This window comes from Emydura macquarii, unplaced genomic scaffold (assembly GCF_026122565.2).
Source record: "Emydura macquarii macquarii isolate MOO-44397 ecotype Brisbane River unplaced genomic scaffold, CSIRO-AGI_Emac_v2 contig_1451, whole genome shotgun sequence".
Classification (NCBI taxonomy): domain Eukaryota; kingdom Metazoa; phylum Chordata; order Testudines; family Chelidae; genus Emydura; species Emydura macquarii.
The window spans coordinates 7,440,694-7,464,278 of NW_027131588.1; the positions used below are offsets into that span (position 1 = coordinate 7,440,694).

Genomic DNA, 23,585 nt, shown 5'->3' on the forward strand with positions numbered 1-23,585 from the left:
TCCCGTGGTTTTGGATTTTGTTGAGAGAAAGTTTTTCCTTCAAGAAAAATGGCAGAAGAAAAGCCGAATGACTTTTCTTTTGGTTACAGCTAAACAAAACCTTCCCATAAATAATAGCTGTTGAAACAAGGAATGGTGGAATGTAGAGGACACTGGCAGTTCTTAATTTTGAACTTGGTGCCTTCATACTGTGGTTTTCAGTGCATTAGAAATTAATAGAATAGAATGGTTTGTCTTTAGACTAAGGTATCTTTGTTATTTCTAAGTGCACAAAAGTGTGCTGTGTGCTTCACAGAAACAAAGGGATAACCAGGGACATGGTTCTGGTCTCACATCAGTGTAAATCAGGTGTAACAGGAGTGCAGAATTAAGCTGTAAACGATTGATTAGTGAAGACAGAGCAGATCTACACAGTAGCAGACTCAGAATAACTCATCAATTAAAAATAAACTTTTCCCTCAACTCTATTGGGAGAAAGATTCTGTGAGAGATTTTTCTCCTTGCTATGTTTGTATTTTAAATTGTTCTAAAAGTTAGTCTGAAAAATTAATTTCCAGTGATGCCTTCACTCTTTTTGACAGCAAAATTGACCCATGTCTAAAAATGTTTCCTTCCCCCACCCAGAATGCAGAGGCAATCATCATCTAATCAGATATAATCACCCTTGTTTACAATTGTAATGGCATGAACGGCTCATGGTAAGCCATTGAGCACTACCAAAAGGAAGAAAGAGTGCACCATGGCTGTGTTCTTAATTATAACTGCTCAATAGCTTGGTCAGTGTATGTTGAAAAGATTTGGTAAACGTGTGTGGAGGAGGGGAGAAAAGCAAAGAAATGAAAGCCAGATGGCTGAAAAAGAAGGAAATTCCAGGCAATTTCTGCAGCTTTGTTCTTACATATTTTCAAAACTAAACTTTTTTTTCCTGTGCAACAAAGAACAGCTGAATGGTACAGAACAGATAAACAGTGAAGAAAAAGCACCTAGTTCCAGGAATAACACAAGGTTTTCCTCCCCACCTTTCCCTACCTCCTCTTTCTCAAGCCTGTAGTTCTAATGAGAACAGACAAGGTACTGTAAGAGCAAATTGATGGTCCCAGTACATGGCTGAGGCGTCAAGGCACCATGAGCCAAGCTGGGCACCCACTCAATGCTTAGCCACCTCCTTTTCCCCCCTTTTCTCTCTTTTTTCCCTGATTCTGCCTGTTCTATTTTTGTATAACATAGGCCACATTTGAATTTATTATTTTCTCTGCTGGATGCTGTATTTTTCCCCCCCATTTTGTTCTGTCACATTTTCCAACTGAATTTAAACTGAACAGGAGGAAAAATAATTAACTTTTTTTTTTTTTTCTTGTTTGTGGACGGGGAGGTGTCAGCTTGTTTGTGGGTCAAACCTGCTATACGTGAATTCCACCCTGGACACTGAAATGAAGCACGCATGTACAAGGGTCAACCCGTGAGGTACTTCCTTTGACCTTTACGCAGCTGCTCCATGTGGGGGGGGGAGAGCATAAGAAGCTTCCCCATCCTACACGGCCAGGCTGAATTAAAGCCTCTTGGTCTGTTTCTTGAAAAACAATTGTGACTTTTGATTTCTGGTCGTGTTGACATTGAGACATGAATATTACAATACGGTGTCACGGGCAGGAAATGCCAGTTCTTCTTACCACAGCCATTTCCCAGAAAAAGCCGGAGTTATGTCATGCACTGCTTGCCACGTGTCTTCATTTTGTCTCTGTGCCACTGCCCAGTAGGGGGTTGGTAATTAACCATTGGAACAACATACCAAGGGATGTGAGGGACTCTCCCTCTCTCGAATTCTTTACGTCAAGCTTGGCTGTCTTCTAAAATATACGCTCTAGCTCAGTGGTTCCCAACCTTTTGGGCTCAAGGCTCACAGACATCATTTGTACAACCCTGGAGGGCCACCAGTCTCTGCCAACAGGCCCTCCCCTCCCCACCCCACCCTCCGACCCAGAGTCAGACGGAAGGAGTTCCCTGGCTGCAGCAGGAAAACCGCATGTGTCCTCTAGCCCCATGCACTCCACCTGGGTCCCTAAGCAGTGGCTTCCTTCTGCAGCCAGGCGGACAGGAGATCAGTGCTCCCCTCATTCTGGCTCCAGCAGGGACTCCAGCACCTATGGGCCTAGGCAAAGCACTTTCCCATGCTCCCTGCTACAGCCAGGGGGAGGGGACCGCTGATCTCCCATCCCCTTGGCTGCAGCAAGGAGCCTGCACCCATCTTTTAGCCCTGTGGAAACATGCTCCTCCTGGGTCCTTATTCAGTGGCTCCCTTCTGCAGCCAGCAGGAGGGGAGCCATAGGCCACTTTGAAAGCCACCGTGGGCCACTTTTGGCTCCCAGGCCACAGGTTGGGAACTACTGCTCTAGCTCAACCAGACATTCTGGGCTTGGTGCAGGAACCACTTGGTGAGGATCTATGGCCTTTACTATGCAGGAGATCAGACTAAATCATCCTAATGGTCCCTTTTGGCCTTAAAATCATAGAATCGTAGGACTGAAAGGGACCTCGAGAGGTCATCTAGTTCAGTCTCCTGCACATATGGCCAGACTAAGTATTATCTAGACCATCCCTGACAGGTGTTTGTCTAACCAGCTCTTAAAAATTTCCAATGATGAAGATTCCACAACCTGCCTATAATCTATGACCTGGAGAATCTCTTATCTTCTCTATAACCTCTGCAAGTATTGCTAGCCCTTCTGTTTTCAAGGGTTCCATCCTGTTTCCAAGAGGTACCTAGTGACTGTCATGCCCAAAGCTGCTCGTTTTTTTAGTTTTACTTTCCCAGCTTTCCTTTAATATGTTAGCTTCATAGTCACCAGTTCGGATTCAATATTAAATGAGTACTCCTATACATCTGATTCTGTAGCCATCCCTGTATGCGGATCCAATCATGCCCAGACAGAGATTTAATTTCCATCACTAAGATTCCTACCATGATTAAATATCAATAATACAACAACTTCCAAATTATCTGCTTGAATAAAACAGCTTTAGAAGATCTCTTTCAATTTTTTTCCTCAATCCAACTTCTCTAGATTAATATTAATCTTTTTCTCAGCCATTTTGGTTCTCTAATAATATTGGTTTTTATCCATGGATGTGCTTCATCATTTCAGATCATGTTCAGTTCATAGTCCAATATGTTTGTGAAATATTAGAGCACATCTATATTAGAGTGCATCTGTTAATAATCTTTGAAAATGACTTCTGGACATTCCATATTTTCATCTTTCTTCTAAGAACATCAGATCACCCTTCTCATTCAGAGAACCAGATAGTTAGATACCTTTCTCTGCACAGGTTTCATGGTCACAAATCTTGGCATTAACAGCCATGTAAGTACATCTCCAAACTAGAATATAATGTTATCATGGCCCACTATTTTTCCTCATAGAATTATTTGTGATGGACCTCTGCTTACACTGTGCTAGAGTCTGTGAACGATGTGAAGAAAATTTCCCCTTATTTGTCTTTTCCTGACACTGTTGATTTCCTGGTTGCAGCCACCTTGCTTGAGTGCATTTCCCTCCATCCCTCTTGTCTAGCACCTATTCTTTAATCAGAACCTAATATTTGCTGCCATATAATATTTGAAAGACATATGCTCTCCCTTTCCCATTTTCTATTTTAACTTCTGATTCTTGGTTTCCTTTTAACTGCCTCAGCAGAAGGAATTCATTTTTTTTTACTACAAAAGGAACGATTTCTTAACCATGGCTCTAAAGAGAGTCTCTGCATTCAAGCCAAAAATAAAATTGCTGAAGTCCAATACGTTGCACAACAATGGCCTTTGTTAATTTCACATTTATTGCGTTATCCTGGAAAATACCTTGCAAAAGCTCCCAGATGGCTTATCTTATTGTGAACCGTTATTTTCATAAAAAACAGCAATATGACACTGTAGGCTTAATATGAAGTAGGGTATAATGGCATCATGTTATCTTCCAATCACAACTCTGTTAAAGCATCGTGTTGCTGTAGTAAATTGAGGAGTGCCTGCTACTTGTGGAATCAATAAAGATTTACTAATGAAAATGGGGGAAGAACAGAAAAAAAGCAGCCCCGACATACTGTAAAGGAACTGTATAATTAATTCAGCCAGTCACATTTATTCATCAGATCAAAGGAAGAAACAGGTTGATTTTCATTTGTAATTGAATTTTGAGTGAAACATATTCCCACGAAAAGTGCCAGATTGATAAAACAAAGTGCTCTGTATCCACAAAGTAGGTACAACATGGGCAATAGCAGGATTAGTTTCCCCCACGTGTCCATCAAATTTCCTTCTCCACTAGGGATGAGGGTGCAGCTACTCAGGCTTCATTCCCATTAAGTCCTTGGCTTCTCTGCTGACCTAAAAGTCCAACTGTAGTGGTAGATTTTGTGCTGCCAATAGGAACGGGACTGAGACTAACTCATTTTGTATAAACCACTGAATAGCACCAGTACAACTTTTGGTTATTAACACCCTTGGAGGATATTTGAACCACCCATACAGAGGTGAAAGGCTTTATATTTCATTACAATCACTTGAACCATCTAATTCTCCAAAAGCCAGGTGTCATGGGGTGAGGGTACCCCCTCCTTCTTTTGGTGAGGGGGTGGGGCATGGTTGGCCTGCACTTAATTCTCCATGACAAGTCCCAACACCAGCATAGTGTGGCCTAGTGGCCAGAGTCAGTGGGTTCACCCTTAGCTGCCGGGCGGTAAGGCCTACTGGCCAGAGTCAGTATGGTGGCCTTGGTTCATAGGGATGTTTGGCCTAATAGCCAGGCGGGTTAGGGCATCACCTAAGGGTGGGTGGCAGCCAGGGTAGGGGAACCTGGCCCCTCCCTACTCTACTGGGTCCCAGCCCAGGGCCCTGACAGCAGCAGAGGGTTCCATCACTGAGCCAGTGGGGATCCAGTTGAAACATGTTGACAATTCATGGGGGAATGTCTACCATTCCCCACTTCCCCCCCCCCCCAACTCCTTCCTACCCTGACTTCTGAAACTGTGGCCTGGGCATCATCGGGGTCTCTGGATCCCTCTGCGAGTGTAGCAGCCTGCGACTCAGGGCTCCATTGGGTATCCACTGGCTCTGGGGCAGTAGACAAAGTCCCGGTGTCTCCAGCTCCCATGGCCTGGTGCTCCTGTGGTTCTGGGCTGGAGCCTCCATCTCAGGTCCTTCCTCCTTGGTGTCCAGCCACAACTGAACTGAGCTGCTCTCTTTTATACTAGAGCACTTGGAGCATGCCCAGTAGGGTTGAGGAGGCATGGCTTCCTAAGCCCACAATGTGGAGTTAATCCTTCCTTGTCCAGTGCGAGGTGAGTGTACCCCATCACACCAGATCTATGCTACAGAGTTTTGTTTGCAGAAGTTGACTTTTGTTGCCACAGGTTTGTATGAATCCACACCTAAATTTGTATCTCACCAACAGAAAAATACCCCCTCCCCATTCTGTTGACAAAATAACAATACCTCCCCTGGTCTTCACACAAATTTTGGACTGATATAACTATGTTGGATAGGAATATTATTTTTTTTACCAAAATAGTTACACTGGGACAACCTCTAGTGTGAACACAGTTATGCTGGTGTAAAGGTGCCTTACACCAGTATAGTTTGTTCCCTCTCCCACATGGGAATTATCTACATGGCTTATAAGCACTTCTATACAAGTGTAACTGCATCGGCACATTAGCTTGGTCGTACCACTTTAACTATGCTTATATCGTTAACGCACTACAACGTTTGTGTGTAGGCAAGGCCAAACGGGCTAATAATACTACTTCTGCTACCATCATCATGGATACTATTATAGATACTGCTTCCACACACTCTGGTCAGGATTCAGATCTTATTTACACTGCTACAGATCCATTGACTTCATCAACTCGTTTCAGATTTATAGCAGTGTAACTGAGACTGCAATCTGGCTCTCTGCATCCGGAGCAGCTGCACTCATGTGTTTGGATCTCTGCATGCCAGGATGAGGAAAATCAATTTCTATTCCAAAAGAGTGAACTGGTTACTAAACAGAGTACTAGTTGGGCTATGGCAGCATTATCTCAAAGAAGGAATTAAGAAGAATGCACTGGGTTTGGACATGGTTTTGAAGCAAGCCTCTGCACTGCATCACTACCAGGGTGTTGCAAAAGGGGCATCATGATGGGGAATTCAAATACAAGCAGAGGTTGGGATTTCCATATTGGCCACAATGCTGTAAATAGATTTTTTATGATAAAATAAAGTGCAAAAAGACCTACATGCCTGTTGCCTGTTGTTTGTGCTTGATACACTAGGGAAATAGTTCAAGAACAGTTCATCCTAGTGCAAATATTATCTCTGTAACGCTGCCAGCTAAGGTCACCGAGAGCTTTCGTTATCTGCCATTTAACTGGCAGCACTGGTTGCAGAAGTGAGAGTGGATGGGGAGTTACTTCAATCTGTAGACCACTTTTCCCAGTGTTGTTTCATTCATGGATCTACCCTCTATGTTCATTTGTTTCAGTAACACCTTCTCTCTTCCTTCTTTCTCTGACTCTATTTCAGCACAGGCAGCCTTTGACTCAATCAGTGCCCTGTTACACAGTGGAATAAAATCTCATGTTGATGAATATTGATCTTTCAGTTATGAAGTCAAAGCTCCGTGTGATTTTTTTTTTCCCATGGAACTCACAGACAATTCAAACTGACACATGGAGTACATTGTTCATTTTTAAAATTTCATTGCAGGCTCTAAAATGTGTTTTCCTCCATGACAAGGAAATCAGTTCCTTGCACTTCTCCACCACCGACTGATCACTTTCATACACATTCACTCTCTAGTATCTGCAGCCTTTTTGTCAATTCACTTTTTATTGACTGCCTTAATGATAACTAAAATTGGATCCTTTTGCAAATAGCCGTTTTAAAGTGATGGGGCAGGGTTGTGTTGTGCATTTTTTCCTTTTTCTGGATTACATTAACTTAGTGCAGGGGTAAAGTATTGGTTTATTTGACCACCATGGAAGGAAATGGAGCCCCTGAAAGACCTCCACCAGGGGGAATATCAATTGAATCGACAGCTTTGGCAGTTGAAATCCACATTCCATCCAAAAAGCAGATACAGCATGGGCAGCAGCAGTGCAAACTTCCTCATTCTGACTCCTGGAGGAACCACCTCTAGGACAGTATTGTGCTTTACAGTTCCTGTACTCATTCAATCTGTAACCTTTCTGTTGATGTTCTCAATCAAAATGCCATTAGGATGATAGGTTTTGTTTTGTGGACACTTTTCCACTAGGGAACTGGATTTAGACCATCACTTCACCTTAAAACCCTCTACTCTGTCTCACAGGTCTTGTGCCCTTCTCTGTCATCCCTGTTCCTTCCACTCATCCTATACTAGCTGCCTCTCAGCCCTTCACACTGATGGTGCAAGTGCCTTCTCCTGTGCCACTCTTGTCATCTGTAGCTGTAACTCTCCTCCAGTTTTCCATCTTTACTCCTGTTCTTCCTAATTTCTCTCCCCCTTTGCTATTATTTTGCATTTTAATTTGTAATTGCATTATTTAACTATGGAAAACCTTTTGGAACATGTTTTTATGAAAAATGTTAGGCAGGACAACGTTTTATTGTATTTCACATATAACACTGAACAGCCTGCTGATGGGAAAGACTTTCCATCACTGTTGTTTTAGATGAGAGCCTAGATTTGAATCAGCAAGTTGGGTATCTCTATCTAATTTAAAGTAATCTGTCTATCAGGCTTTTTCTACCATGCTTGTCACCATCATACCACAGTGCCTTAATTGTTATATAGTATCACATAAGTCTGCATGGTAACTGTGGTTGCCAGTTTATCTATTATTCTCCCACTGCTGTAATTCACTGAGTTTGTATTTTTCTGTTGCAAATTCCCTTGTGGTCTATGTGAATATTAGGCTCTTTTCTGTGTGCATTTCTGGTGTTGTCCACCAGGAAACTCACATTATGTGTTAGACTGCATCCATCTGTTTGGCTTCTTAAACTAGGTGGTTCCTGCTTCTCACTGGGAAAAGAGGTGTCTACTACGGCTGGTCAAAAATTTTCCATCAACACTGTTTTTAATGGAAAATTGTGTCTTCAATAAAATATTTTTTTTCCACAAAAAGTGTCTGCTTTCAGTGGGAAAAAAATATTTTATTTGGTCAAAAATGATCACCTTAACCCCATCTCCCCACCCCCCACAACCAAAAAAAAAGAGAACCAAAAAATTTTGGCCAAAAATTAAAAAATTTTGATTTAGAAATGCCACCACAGTGTCTCATGGGAATTGCAGTCCAAATTCACATTTTTAGTTTTCAACCCAAAATTTCTTTCTAAAAGTTTCATGTTTTCATTGAAAAGTCAAAACATCCCTGCATCGGCTAATCAGGATTGTCAATACTGGAGATGCTGCTTCCAGGAGGCACCAGTACCAGCGCTATTTTAGCTGCTTTCCCTCTTTGGCCTGTGAGTTCTTCCTCAATTTTTCTCTATTTTGCTTATAGAAATATTGTTCCCTTCCACAGTTATTCATAATGAGCTGCAGTGTTCATTGACACTGGTAAAACTGCAGAGTCAATGCTGCATGTACTGGCTTAATGAGGCAGAATTGCAGTACAATCATCACTTTTCATAGGTTCTCCTCAGTTGTGAGATGGATACTTTTTGAGAAAAAGCACATTTCTTTACCTTGCTCACAAAGAACTGTAGAACTCACTGGGTTGTATAGAGCAGTTCTGATTCACTGCCAAAACTGGTAATGTTGAAAAGCAAACCACTAGACCTTTAGTCCCCGGGCCTTAGTTTGTCAGATTAGCACTTAGGAACAAGGAAACATGAATGGTTATAATGTTGCTTATGGTTATTATTGCTAACAATAATAATAACTTTTTGCATGAATTACAGCCCTTTTTTATCCAAGATTCAAAGTGGTTTTTCAAACATTAGTGAAACCTCACAACATTCCTCTGAGGTATATGTGCATTTATTATTAGCCTCGTGTTACAGATGGAGAAACCGAGGCATGGAGATACTAAGATAAAAAAATTCAAAAATTTCAAACTTATGTGCTTGAAGTTTGACCCCCAAATCTATAGTTAGACACCTAAATATGTGGGTTGGCTCTCAGCGGTGCAGAGGATCCATAGCTTCGGAGTGAGAAATATGGGTGTTCAGCACCTGTGAAGACAGGCCACTTCTTTAGGTGTTCAGATATGGATTTAAGTTCTTAACTTTAAGCACCCTGGTTTGAAACAAGTAAGAGTAAACAGCCAGGAATAGAATTCAAGAGTGCTGTGTTCAGGCCCCTGATCGGATACCTTTAAAATTGTTCCTTTCTTATAACTAGATTATAAGAATATTTTAAAATCTACTTTGTTTTTCATCATTTCTGCTCTCCATTTATGGCCTGATCCAAAAGACTTCTTTCCATTGGCTTTAAACAGGCTTTGGAACAAGCACTTCACATTTTTGAACTTCTGCCTATCTAAACTATCTATACCATGCTTATCACCATGGTGTCTGAGCAGTCTAGAGTTTTTTGGCTCAATTTAGACAGTGAAATTAGATTTGTCAGTTTCACCTTCTATGCATAGTTAGTTAATAGCTATCATCACTTTCTAGTTCCATATTTTAAAACTGTGATCTGTGTCTCTGCTATGGCCTTATACTGCCACCAATAACTTAAGGTAAATAGAGGAATATTAAAAGTAAAATTAACTGTTTACTATTTTTTGTATTGTGGTAGTGCCTAGAGCCTCAAGGTCAGAGTCCCATTGTGCTAGGCACTGTACAAACAAGTAGTAAGAGACAGTCCCTGCCTCGAAGAGCATAGTCTAAGACATACAATGGATGAGAGAAAAAGTAGTATAATTATGCCCATTTTACAGATTCAGAACTGAGGCACAGAAAAATTGACCCTGATCCAGCACAGCACTAAAGCACTTGTATACTCCCCATGAAGTCAATAGGACTAGTCACATGCTTAAAGTTCAGTACATGCTTAAGTGTTTTGCTGAATCATGCCTTCAGTGATTCGTCCAAAGTCACAAAGGGAGTTTGTGGCAGAGCCAAGAATTGACCCCAGATGTCCTGAGCCTCAATCCAGTGGTCATCATTTCTCTGTTACTTTTCTTTCTATCTAAAAGTAAAAAACAACTTGTTTTTATTGAAATTATTTTAAAAGGCCATTTAAAACTTTCCATTTATATTAGATTCTGTAAAACTTAAAAACTTGGGCGTAAACCTTTGGTACCTCTCCCATTCCAAGCTATAGGCCCTGACACAACTAAAAATGCCTTGTCACGTGATGATAACATTTTATTTAGGGACTGCAGGCAAGATTTCCCATTGACTATGCTAAGAGCTTTTGCCAGTGTAGCAGCTACAGGGTCAGGCTGTTAATTTAGAGCAACTCTAAGTTTCTATCTACCTGTGCTTCTGCTTTAGAAACTACTTATCTTGTTTCACATAGAACAATATAGACTAATTTATGCCCAAATTATGATGGATGATTTGCAGAGTAAAGGCATTTTCTGGTACAACAGCTCTTTTACTTCATGATATAGCTGTGTTGTCTGTATCTCTATACTGTTCCCTCCGTTCTGCAAATCGCTGAGCGCTCTGGTCCTGATGCAGCAAAGTACTAAAGCACATGTTTAGCTTTATAGTTTAGTCAATGGGACCGTTCACATGCCTGAAGTTAAGCACGTTCTTAAGTACTTTGCTTGATTGCGCCTAAATCTGGACCACGGATACCTTCAGGAAAATCAGTCTGTTCATGGATAATTTAGAAAATAGAAAAAAGGTGGAATTAGTCAAATAAATTATTCATTACAGATTATTTGTCCAGCTTCTTGCAGGAGCCGATCTCTAGATTTCCTAAATGGATGGTTTTTCTGTGCATGTAATTTGTCTGGAAATTGTAACTATTCAGACCTTTTAACATCCATCATGCCATACATCACTACTCCCCTTTTATTCTTTAACAATTACAAGAGCTACATGACACTCAGTGCTTTCGATTTTCAGGGCTTTGCATGGACATTTTGTCCAGTTCCAGCCTACCTCTGAAAGCTGCATACATGTGAACTCATAACCTCAATACAAAATGTCTTGAAAGCTGCACCTTTTGACCATTTCATTGCAGGTTCAATACAAAGGGTGGTGCCGGTGGCTGTCTGTGTGTGTACCATACAGCGCCAAGTGCATTGTCAGGGCTGAGCAAGTACTAAATAATAATGAAGATCCACAGAAAACTGGACCTTGTTTCACTTGAAAGGATCATAAACTTTCAAGAAAATTGGGTCTGAGTTTTGAGTTTGTAATGACAGAAAATCAGGTGTTTCAGGTTTTGTCATAGACTTTTCACACAACTTAGCAACGACAATAATCAGGTTGTATTATTTTGATTGTCATCTGCATACTCTGCAGTTCTATAGAAACCTATTAAAATAAACCTCCTTTCATTTATGCTCATTTGCAGAGTGTAACTATAAAAAAAAATCCCAAACACGTCAAGCACTGTGAATAGAGTCTTACCCCCCTCTTCCCCCTCTGGCCCCATTTTCCTTCCCTCTTTTCAGCAATTTCTGAATGCCTTTATTTTTCTGTAAGAGTATTAACAGTTTTCCTTCAGCCAGTTCAAAAGCTCAGTGTGGCGTGTGTGTGTGCAAGTCTATGCAAAAGGTCAAAAGCTTTCTGCTCCTCGTCCTTGTGAGGTATAGTAGCTGAAATCTTTTTGGCGTCTCATTTGCTTTTAAAATACACAATTGCTTTTCGGGAGTTAAGTGGGCAGGAGGGGGGAGGTTTTGGGTGGTTGCTTCTTTCAGCCGTTGCCCTTACAGGTAAACTAATAGGCCTAGAGCCTGCACAGCCTAGTGGTTTGATGCACACACATGCCAAAGTTCTGCTGTGGGAAAAGCTGGAATGGCATTGCAGTTCTGCTTCTACTTATTGATATTGCTTTGGGCACCAGCAGATGGGTGGGGGGAGGGCAGAAGAGACAAAGAGTGTGTCTCAAACCAGGATCATGGAGTCTCTTTCTTTGACTTTCAGGAAACAATAGAGAAAGTACAAAGCCAAGAACGATCAGCTGGTCTGTCAACCAGCAAGAATAAATATTTCTTATAGCTTATTATATATTATTTTATCCTAACAACCGCCACAGTCAGTTCACTAAGACGCCAGTTCCAGTTAAACAAACCTCTCTCTGTTCAGTTCCTGAGTGATTCATGTGTACAAGTGATTGTAAGATCAGAGCCTAACTGATTATAATAATTCAGTACTGTTACTAGCACCCAGCAATGGGGTGAATGGATGCTACACTATCTAATCTACCCCTAAAACAGCAACTTTCACAGTGTCACTTCAGATGTGTCCCTAAATGAGGTGCCTATCACTGGGGTTTTCAAGTGGAAGTTAAGATCCTGTGGCATCCTGGAAAAAACAGGAGTTAATCCTCTGTCCTAACCAGTATTCTTTGTTTTGGTAAAATGTGTTTTAACACCCAAGGCTAGTTCAGGAAGTGTATAATCATTGCCTATGTATCCATTTTGCAGTACCAGTATTTAATTCATCCTTATAAAGGGCTTTGAAATATCTGCAGTATGACAGGCTCATATATAATTACACAGCAAATAACTAGACTAAAAGAACATTATTAAGATTGCAAAGTCAAGCATTCAAAAGTTAGGAAATGCCAGATTTAAGATTGCCTGTACAATCTTAATTCGGCCCCCTTGTGCACATGCATTATGATACAGTCTTTAATTACATGATCACATTATATTTTTTCCACAAGACCCTTGCCTCATTCAGTGCGCAGAATGGATGGTGCTATTGGATGTCATCTTTTCTCCTTATTGTTCAATGTGTGGTCCTAAGCCATATTTACTGCACCCTGTTCAAACCTTGTTCTGAAGACAGAACTATTAATTTCCTCGTGGCCTTCACTATGGTGTTCATCACTATAGTATCTGAATGTTTTACAAACATACATTTATTTTCATAACACCCCTCTGAGATGCAGGAGAGTTGTTCCCCTTTTATAGATGAGGAACTGAGACACACAGAGATTAAGGTCAAAAGTATCCCCTAATTGTGGGTGCCCAATTTGAGACACCTAGAACCTGGTTTCTCAGAGTATGTAGCATTATTTAGCATTTTATATGTTCAAAGCAGAACTCCCATTGAATTTATTTGCAGCCGTGAGTGCTCAGCACTTCAGCAAATCAGACCCCAGGGTCTGAAGCTAGGCTCAGAAAATGACCATTAGTGACCAGCTGGGAGAAGTTTGGTTTAAGTGAGTTGTTTAGTATCACACAAGAACTCTGGGACAGAGACAGGGATAGAATCCAATTCCGCAGGGCATCATTCAGCAGCCTTAACCACAAGTCCATCCTGGAAATCCCCTGCCTCCTTCACTACACACCTTCCAATTTCTGCAACAAATGAAGCAGGACTCCTACAAACAACAATCTTCTTCATCACACAAATCTGATTTGTCCCCAGAGCAGGTTCATCTTGTGCACTGAATGAGGCAGGGGTCCTGTGGAAAAAATAGTATTTTAAAAATCTAGAAAATTACACACACACCAATACATGAAAATAACATTATTAAAAATTTGGGAAAGTTTTATAAGCAACTGAAAAATAGGATCTTATTATCTTCTTATATTCTTATATAATATAAGTCTTATATTCTAATAAGGAAGTATTAGGCAGTTTTAGTAATAATAGTGGTGCTACCAACCCCATCTGTAACAAACATTCTATGATAATTTTCTATGATGTTATCATTGGTCTTTGTCCTTTTTTATTATTAGTTGTTAAATACTACTGATTTATCCACATAACTCCTTCTGCTTAAGGACTAAGTTCTGTTCTCACTTGTACCCATGAAACCCCATTAATGTCAGTGGGGTTGCACAAGTGTAAGTGAAGAAGAATTTGACCCCGTATTTCCTGAGCCCCTCCAACACTCTCCCGTTTGGAGCCGATGAAGAGAATTGTGAACAAGCCACTGTTATGGATAGGACAGTAGGTGAAACTTGCAACAAAGACAAATCTTTTCAATACTGCAAAGACAAATCTTTTCTTCCTATTGAAAAATGACATTATTCTTTGTATAAGGAAACAGACATCATTTTCTGCAGAAGCCAAGAGTTAGGAAGAGTTCCTCTGACATTCTAGCTACTGGATGTGAACTGCCAACATTTATACCAAAACAAACAAACAAGTTGCTGAATGCAACAGCTTCTGCCCTCTCTTGAAGACAAGAAATTTTGGCAACTAATATAATGAGCCCTGTATCAAAATAGATCCGGGAAGAGGAAAATGCCTTCCTTTTAGCACCCAATTCAAATATCTGAGTCTAAGATGTTCATACACAGAGGATTGCTGATATCCACATTCATTCTGAATGACAATTTTATAAGAAAATCTGATTTAAGACATCTCATTTGTAAGGAGAGCGCACTCTTGATTAGCCGAATTGGCTGCCAGATGTCACTGTTGTTCCATAGAAATATAGCTGCTGATGCATTGATCGGACCTTTAATGTGTTATGGTCGGGAAAGTGAACATGTAAAAATGACAATTTCTTACTCAGTATGTCATCCATGTGATATATATATATATTATATATAGGGTTATTTTATTTTATTGACAAAAACAAGCTTTTATTATTGTCACCAGCACTGCAGAGCCAAACCAGTTAGAGAAGAGTGAGCTGGATTTCACCAACTAAATGGGTATCTAAGTTCCAAGTACAGAATCTTTATTGTTGGTGCTGGTGGACAAAGCATATCCTCTGCTGGTGTCAAACAACATAGCTCTCTTGACAGATCTGACCGAGAAAGTGTACACTGTGGCTTTTGGATCTCAGTCTGAGTGGCTCAGCACTGTCATTTGGAGGAGGGAATCTTATTACTTGTAACCTGAACAATTTGAAAGGGACGTAATTGAGAGAGAAAAATATAGAACCTAATCTTGTCATAGAACCAGAGGAGTTGGAGATGGAATGTATCTGCTACTTTATCTAGTCCATCTCATTGCCAATGCAGGGTTGTTCTTTATAGTATATTTATTAGTACAGTGTTCTATCTAATTTTAATATGCTCAGCATTCGGACTCCCACATTTTCCATTTGGCTGCTGATCTCAGTTTGAACCAGCTCCACTTCACAGAATAACTATTGTAAGGTTAAATGGCTCTTTAAATGATTCTCTCCTGCTTTGAGTTAGTCTTCCTTCAGTTTCTACCTGTGTCCCATTCAGAGTCTCAAATTTCCATGTCTCTCTTGATGATCGTTTCCTTTGGTTTGTAACTTGTTTTGCTTCTTCTGAGACAGGTTATTCCACGCTTATTTGTGCTGAATAGTGCCTTACTCTCATGCAGCCTGATTTCAGTGGGACTATTCAGGGAGGAAGGCACTACTCAATATTTAGGAAAGGTGGCAGAATCCAGCCCTTATGTCTCCCATTCATAAATAGGAGCATTCCAAGCTAGCCCTAGTGTTTTGGGGAAGGTTGATGAGATGACGTTTTGGGCTCCCATCATGAACATAAGATTCATTTTTAATAACATGCGTGTAAGTCAGAGCAGCGTTTGTCTGAGTCAGAGTAAGTGGTGGTGGCAGAGGGAGTCCGGAGCACCAAGATGTGGTGGGGAGAGCATGGAGCTCCGAGTGGGACCCCACAGCTCTCAGCTGCCGCAGGCAGCAGGGAGTCCCCAGAGCTCTAAGCTGAGTTGCAGGTGGTAAAGGAAGCCTGGAAGTCCAAGCTGCCGCAGGCGGCAGAGGCTCCTCACCACTCTGAGCAGCCCCAGGCAGCAGGGGGGACACTGTGTAGCAGGTGGACCCCAGAGCTCTGAGCCGCCAGCCCCGGAGCTCTGATCTGCTGCAGCCCCCTGCCACCTTGGTCGACATGGGCTGCCTGGAGCTCCAAGCCAGTTCCTTGCAGATCCCAGGCAGTGGGACCCACGCAGCTTCGAGCCAGGTAGCAGGAGACCCAGAGCTCAAAGCCCCTACTGTGCGGGTGCCAGACCCCATTCCCCTCTACTCCTCTCCTGCAGCAGGGGGCTCCAGTCAGGGCCCAAGCATAATTTTTTCAGGCCCAGTACAAAGTTGTAACATGGGCCCTCTCCCACACACATACCACAATCCCTCATGCCATACATACAATCTCATGAGCCATGACAAATATTTTCCTCATGGTAATGGGGGTTGCAGCCTGGGCCGGGCCCCCCAGGGCCTCCGGGCCCCAGTAAAATGTACACTTTTTCCCCCCCCATGTGTGGGTCCTGGCTCCGGTTCTCATCTCCTCAAACCCATTTTGTCAAGGTTATTTTTAGTAAAAGTAAGGGACAGCTCACGAGCTTCCGTGAATTTTTGTTTATTGCCCTTGATCTGTCCATGACTTCTACTAAAAATACCCATGGCTAAATCTTAGCCTGACCAATAACTAATCAGTGGTTCTGTTTAGCTTCTTAATTCAGACATCAGGATGCTGGGGGAGAGGAAGGGTAAAACAACCCAAACTAATCTGAAAATGAAGCTTCAGTGTTCTCCATTCAGTCACAGCTTCTCCGGTCCAGCTATCATTGGGATAAGAAGTGGGTGACGTTGTTTTCATTGTACACTCAAGGCTGCCTCTTTCTGACCCTTCCTCAGGTGGGAGATTGGGAAATGGAGCTCCTGCAGTCTCACCTGTGGAGTTGGACTGCAGACTCGAGATGTCTTCTGCTCTCACCTCCTCTCAAGAGAAATGAATGAGACTGTGATTTTGGCCGATGAGCTGTGTCATAAACCCAAGCCCACCCTAGTGCAAGCCTGTAATCGTTTTGACTGCCCACCCTCCTGGTACCCTAAAGAATGGCAACAGGTAAGAGTGGGCACCTAATCCATTTTATCCCATTTGATGCTCATGGAACAGACTGATCTAGTTTGGTCAGTGATACATAGTAGTTCAGTGCAGGCAAGAAGATTCATTTATCACACAGGACAGGCTGGTAAATTCATTTTAAAAAAATGAAAAATAGACGTCAGTCCTGAAGATCCCAGAACAGTGGTGTCTTATCTCATTTTAAATAAGGTCAATATAAAAACAGAGAGAAAATTTTTTTTTAACAAAAGTGATTTTTATTAATCATTTAATTAAGGTTTTCCATAAATAAATGTGGACTATTACTACATGCCTGCATCAGCTTCAAATCCAAAAGGATCATAAGTCAAAGTCATAAGTAATGACTAAAAGGTGCAACCACGAATTGTCATCATATGGCTTGTGGGGTAGCCATACACAGGTCCGCAGAAGTCTGGAGCTATACTGAGATAGTATTGATACCAGTTGGGGGAGAGGAGAAAATGACTAGAAAAAGTTTGTGGACACTCCTTGAAAATTAAAATAATATTTTAGTTGTGGAGAGATTTCCCCCCTAATTATTAAGGGAGAAATTTTCAAAGGCACAAATGGCAGTTAGACACGTCAGTCTTATGGACTTTCAGTGGACATCGGGTGCCTAGTTGCCTTCTATATAAATATCTCCTTCTAAATGGTGTGATACTTTGGGTCAGTGCAGTAGCTCTGTGTTTTTTGAAGGCAATTGAAAGGTCTGTTTTAGATCACAACTGAAATGAGTTTGTTGCCATCTAGTTGCAAAAGAAAACTCTGAGCTGTTTGACACAATTGAAAGTTCTTGAGTTAGATGTAATCCTGCACAGCAAGAGGTCTTGCTGGTCAGGACTGAAGTTGAAATTCACTCCCCAACAGAGGGGCCAGCAAAAAGGCCAATGCACCACTTACCTCTCATTTAAAATATGGTTTGAGTAGGTACATCAAATGATACATCAGCCTCTTGCTGGTCCTCTGTACGTCTCGCTCATTTCCTATTGTGTGAAATTTACAGAGATTTGCCCATTGCTTTCCCATGCTCTGCCTAGCTCCAGCTATAATGATGCCACTTATTTAAGAGCCAATGAGTTAGATGACATGTTAATATATTCACCTAGTGGTGCTATTAAACTTGTGCAGCAGCAATACATGAGGGAGCTCAGGGCTTATGCAGCCATCTTATGCAGCATACAACAAATCTCTGACTTCAGCGTGCTGTTTTGCAAAAACACCACAGCACTGCTCCTTCATTTCTCTTCAAAGAGAATCAACATTATCTGTACATTTTAAATATTATGGTATGTATGTACACTACACACATGCAGTTTTAAATGTGTCTATTCCACACCCTGTAACTATAAACTACATCCAAAAAACTACATTAAAAAACATTAAGGTGACAAAGTCAAGCACACAAAAAGTTAGGAAATGCCAGTATGAAAGTTGCCTGTGCCTACCCAAAAGCATACAACAAGCTCTTACAAAGTACAAACTGCTCTAAATGTAGTTAGGAACTGTCAGAATACCAGTACGCAGCAGTCCCATCTATGTTAGGAAACTGAACTTGGCAGGGAGGCTGGTTTTTGGAAGCAGGCTTTAAAGCTGAGGCCCTCTCTGCCCTCTAGGGCCTTTTTGTAAGAGTACGGGTTTCCTCTGGAGTCCCTAGATGTGAGTTCTCTTACTTTCTTACTGAGTGGAGTGTATACATTCTTGTGGAGTGTATAGTGCACTGGTTGGCTTCTGGCACAGGGCATACAGTGGTAGAAAGGCCAGAGTTGAATCCAGGTACCTGCAGCCACTTCTCCTCTGGGGAAGTCACAACTGGCCAGTGCGACCCTCAAGATACGGGGTTTGGGGTCTGGCCTGACAGACGGGGGATAGATATTGTTTTAACTTATCCCCCAGGGGGCCTCCACTGGCAGGACTCCCGTGAAGCTCTGGTCACAGTTTAAAGCTTTGCAGAACTTTCCATGAAGAGTTCAAATGCTGCCTACCCTGCCACAGAGTAAATCCCTCTCCCAGGGTGCAGGGAGGGACCATTTCCAGCAGAGGTGGCTCATGCCCCTATAGGAACACACACCTTCCCCACAACAAGGTATGCTGCAATTCCCCCTATAAGCATTTTATCTGAAGTAGAATTTACATAGAGTGAAATCCACTCCGATGCAGGGCCAAGCAAAACTGATGAACCACTTAGGGCTTGTCTACACTAATGTTGAGTTTGTGGCAAATTGGGCTGTGAATCTACCCTGCACTGGGCTGCCATGGTCTAGCTGTCCATTTGGACGCTGCTCATGCACATTAGCAGTTCGAAGTCCTCTTTGGAACAGGACTAGATCGAAGCCATTAACCAACTATTAACATGCGTCAGCAGGGTCCACCACACTTACAGCACCTCAGCATAGATTCACACCCCAGCTTGCCTCAAACTAAGAGTTCATTTAGACAAACCCTAAGGTCCCACTTCAGCCCTTAGGGTGCCACCCAGGCACTTATGCTGCCTCCTGACTCGTTGTGAATTTCGCCCATATAAGCTTGTCATAGCAGTCCCTCCTGGTAGTTTTTAAACAACACCAACAACAAAAGATTTAAACTACAAAGGTGCAGAAGGATATTTTCTTCTCTGAGGCTCCGTGTGTTCATTAAAGAAGGATGGTCTGAATTAGATGCATTTAAAAGCCCCATTGTTCTTGGCAAATAAACTCCCGATAATCATCAGAGCGTATAACATTCTGAATGACTAAAAAAATGCATCCTTATAAATTCAAGACGATATTTATTTTAAAAATGCTGTGTCCCTAAGATGGACCATTAGGATGTTTATTTTCAATAGTGTGTTTCTGAAGGAAAGTAGACACCAGGATTCATTTTTTTACAAGCCCTAGTAAATATCTGCTGTGCAGTGATCAAATGGGAGATATCACATTCATAAATCTTCATCTCTCTTGGTTTTATTACTGAATAAAGGCCGAAGACTCCGGCCTGTCCCTCTCTGTGAGTGCTCAGTGCTGTCCTGTCACTAAAGGTACTCGGGAACAAAGGCCTGACATAGATCAGCACTGGAAAACCACTGCCCTCTGCAGACATTTCCAAGCTATTTGACATTTCCAAGCTATTTTTCTCCTTGTTTTAAAATGTCTTTTTAAATTTAAGAAGTGACAGGCCTTGGGAGCCAGCTGGATCCTGCAGAGCTGCTGGCAGGAAGATGCCTGCTCTAAGCTCCCATTATAGCTGCTCTGCCTTGCTACAGAACCATAGAAACAAGTCGTTTTCGACAGTAAAAACTGTGCTTTAAGGCTAGGTTGCAGCACAGGGCCCTGAGGAAGCCTTCCCGAACGCCCCAGTGAGCAGGGAGGACTGCATATGCTGCACCATCCCTCAGATCTTTCAGCCAGCTGGTAGAGATGGGACACCGAGCCATTGCCCCACTTTCTCCACACCTCTCCCTTCACAGTTTGGGCCCGCTCCCCACCCCCATCCCCTAGGGAAGCAGGAATTAGCAGCAGGAGGGCCCCGCCCCAGTATTGCCCACTGCGCCTGCTTAAGTGAATGGGCCTAGCCCACTACACTTTTCTCCTCTTGCCACACATGCAAAGTCCTCTGCTGGAATGGTGCTGATGGAGGGCTCCCAGAGCAGTAGAAAGAGTTAACACACCATGCAGATGCAAGGGGCAAACTAACGAGAGCTAGAGTTTTCCATTTAAAAAAACAAAGTCAGGTGAGATTCTGAAGTAATAGCATGATTCTGGGAGCTAATAGTGCCCGTGCTTTTGTCCAGCCCTGCACTAGATAGAGTCATCAGGACAGAGAGGGAATCTGTTGCAGTCTCTGCATTCTATCCAGTGTTTTTGAAATACGGAGGCTGATTTAGAGTAGCTGATTAACTTTCACAAAACAAGATTACCTGACTGGGTGGAGAAAAAGAACTGGTAGAAAAATTCGGTTTTCTCCCTCTACTCTCAATAAATTCATGGGGTGTGGAAGGAGAAGAGTTACGTTAGAGTCAATCCTGTGGAGCAAAGAGCATCTTGTTGTCAGGTATTTTGTACAGCACATAGCATAATGAGGCTCTTATCTGTGATTGGAGCACCTAGGTGCTCCTGCAATACTACGTCTAATAATAATAATAGTAATAAACTTTACTTAGTCTCTAGTCTTGAATATGAGGCTTCTCAACCTTTTCATCTGCTGAGAACTCTAGTAGTAGTTGATTTGGTTTATCTTTTCGTGCAGCTTCTGTGCTTTCTAACAGTTTGTTGTGGCGCAAAAACTGTTTTCAGTCCTCGGAGAGCAAAACAAAATTAAACGCAAATCTTTTTACACAATTCTGTCGGCATTTCCCACTTTGTCTTTCAAGACGAATTACATTCGAGTAACATGAGGCCTGAACTTAAGCATGTGTGTGTGAGAAAAAGAGAGGGAGATGTCTACAATGTTTTATAGAGCATTCATTTTTTAACTACTTGAATATTTAACATTTTTCCACTTCATGCTCTGCTTCTCAGACCTGATTCCCCAGCTGCAGATTATAAACAACTCCCATTGATTTCAGAAGATTAGTTCAGATTTCCTCTTCTCCTCTGATAGGATGAGACAGACCTGGAATTGTTGGATTGTACAGGAGAAAAGGAGCTTATTATTAGCCAAATGACAAGTGCATCAGGAAGTAGGGCTGAGCTGCCATGTTTATAGAAGAGAGTCAAGGAAAGCTCTTAAATATGTTTCTTCTAAAGTTCCTGCCCTGGTTGGGTGGAAATGGATATGGAGGGGTTATTTATATTAAAGAGAGAGGGTAGCTGGAGTCCCTAGAAATTAATCTCCCAGATTTACATTGACTCAAATAAACCTTCCTCCTTCCCTTTTGGAAAGAGCACACACTGCTGTCACTGACAGTCATAAATATAAAGAGCTATGTGGTTGCTTAATGGTTTATTATACTAACCTTATAAACCAATTGTTTAGTGTAGCTGCAGATCACAGACTGCATGCAGCTTTCCCATGAATTAAAAATCCCAGAAATCCCACAATGCAATCCTTTTTGAAATTCAGAACTTTGGCAGCTGTGGGGGTAAGTTTGGGCTTGTTTAATGAATGGTTTCAGAGTGGGCTGAAAGACCAATGGGCAGTTTCCATTATGCTTTTTGTTTCTTTGCTCTTTACTTGGAAATGGCACAAGTCAGAGTGTATGGTCAGCATGGATGACTCCCCCTCCCTCAGCCTCTCTTGATCTCCCCTAGTGTTCACAGACCTGTGGAGGAGGCACTCAGAAGCGAGATGTGTTCTGTAAGCAGCGCATGGCAGATGGAAGTGTTTTGGAGCTTCCAGAAACCTTCTGCTCTACTCTGAGGCCAGTTGCCCAGCAAGCCTGCAAAAATGAGGATTGTCCCAGTGAATGGCTTCTTTCTGACTGGACACAGGTATGTTGTATCCATATGAATTAGGTGTCCAATACTGGAAATAGACCTCATTGTCCAAAGGGACCATCTCCTAGTATCTTCTCTTTGAGTTATCAAAATCAGGTAAAAGTTCTTTAGACTCTTGAGACGAGAAACTTAAAAGGCAAATCATTAGAGGGTCTGATGAAGTGGAAACCATTTAGAACAATGGAAATTATATGTTCAGACTGCAAAAAGAGGAGTCAGTGTTACCCAGCTATATCCCCGTGGTAGGTTCTTTTCTCACTGGAATCCAGTATGACCACTTGCTCCTTGGCTTCTCTCTGGAGACTTCCATGGATGTGGTATAGTCCTGCAGCCAAACCATAAAGACGTCCCCTTCTGGGGTAAGCAAGAATCCAAGCACAAAATAATAAGTCCCAGGCCTTTCCCAGGCCACCGTCTTCACTTCTGTTGATGGTTGCACAAAGTGCAAGTGTGAAGAGGAGTTTACCCTCCCCCAGGCTTCCTCCCTGCGTCCGGGTTCCCTCTGTGGATGCAGGCTGATGCCAATAGCCATTCCCAACAGAGCCCACCCTGGCATTTACTTTTGATGCAGGGAAGTCAATGGAACTTCTTCCAATTCTCTGTAGAAGCACCAACCTGGGCCTTTAACTGAGAATAGGTTCACATACCAGACCTCAATCCAATACCTCTTTTGTCATCCCAGGCTAATACTTTCCCTGCTTTCCGCACACATCTGAACCTTCACCCCCTCAGTGTCACAAGCAGACTTTTACTCCACTGAACACACTTGTGCCTCCCCAGCATTCCCTCCTTGCCTGCCTCTTCCTAGACCCTTTTCTCAAGCTCCTCCCTCGGCTGTTTCTCCTGCTTCCTTAGAGCAGAGAACCTCCTCCCAGATCCTGACAAATCCCTAGTCTCTCCTCTTACTGAGAAACAGCCACCTGCCTCTTATCCTGCTTTGCTTCTGCCCAGCAAGCCTTGCTCTCAGTCACATGCTCCCTAATGAGTCCACAACCCCCACAATACCTAGCTTCAAAGAGGCCAGGTTCGAGTGAGAGGAGTGAGGGGTTGTTCCTGCCCTTAAAGGGATAGGACACCCTGATACATTGCTCCTGGTCTCCTTGTCCCAAATTCTGCTCTCACTTGCACTCATGCAACCACACTGAAGTCAAGGGGTTGCTTGATTTGCAAGTGAGAGCAGAACTTGGCCCTTTGACTTCAGAAGAGTTGTTCTCCATTTATATCAGCATAATTGAGAACAGATTTTAGTCCATT

General features: G+C 42.3%; 1 protein-coding gene across 1 annotated transcript in view; it reads left to right on the forward strand.

Moving 5' to 3' along the window:
• ADAMTSL1 (ADAMTS like 1) overlaps nucleotides 1-23,585 on the forward strand; it is a 611,419-nt gene that overhangs the window by 522,511 nt on the left and 65,323 nt on the right. Inside the window, exons 18-19 of the mRNA XM_067553131.1 lie at nucleotides 16,689-16,899; nucleotides 22,146-22,325. Of these exons, the coding sequence (XP_067409232.1) occupies nucleotides 16,689-16,899; nucleotides 22,146-22,325 (391 nt within the window). The remainder of the gene's footprint in view (nucleotides 1-16,688; nucleotides 16,900-22,145; nucleotides 22,326-23,585) is intronic.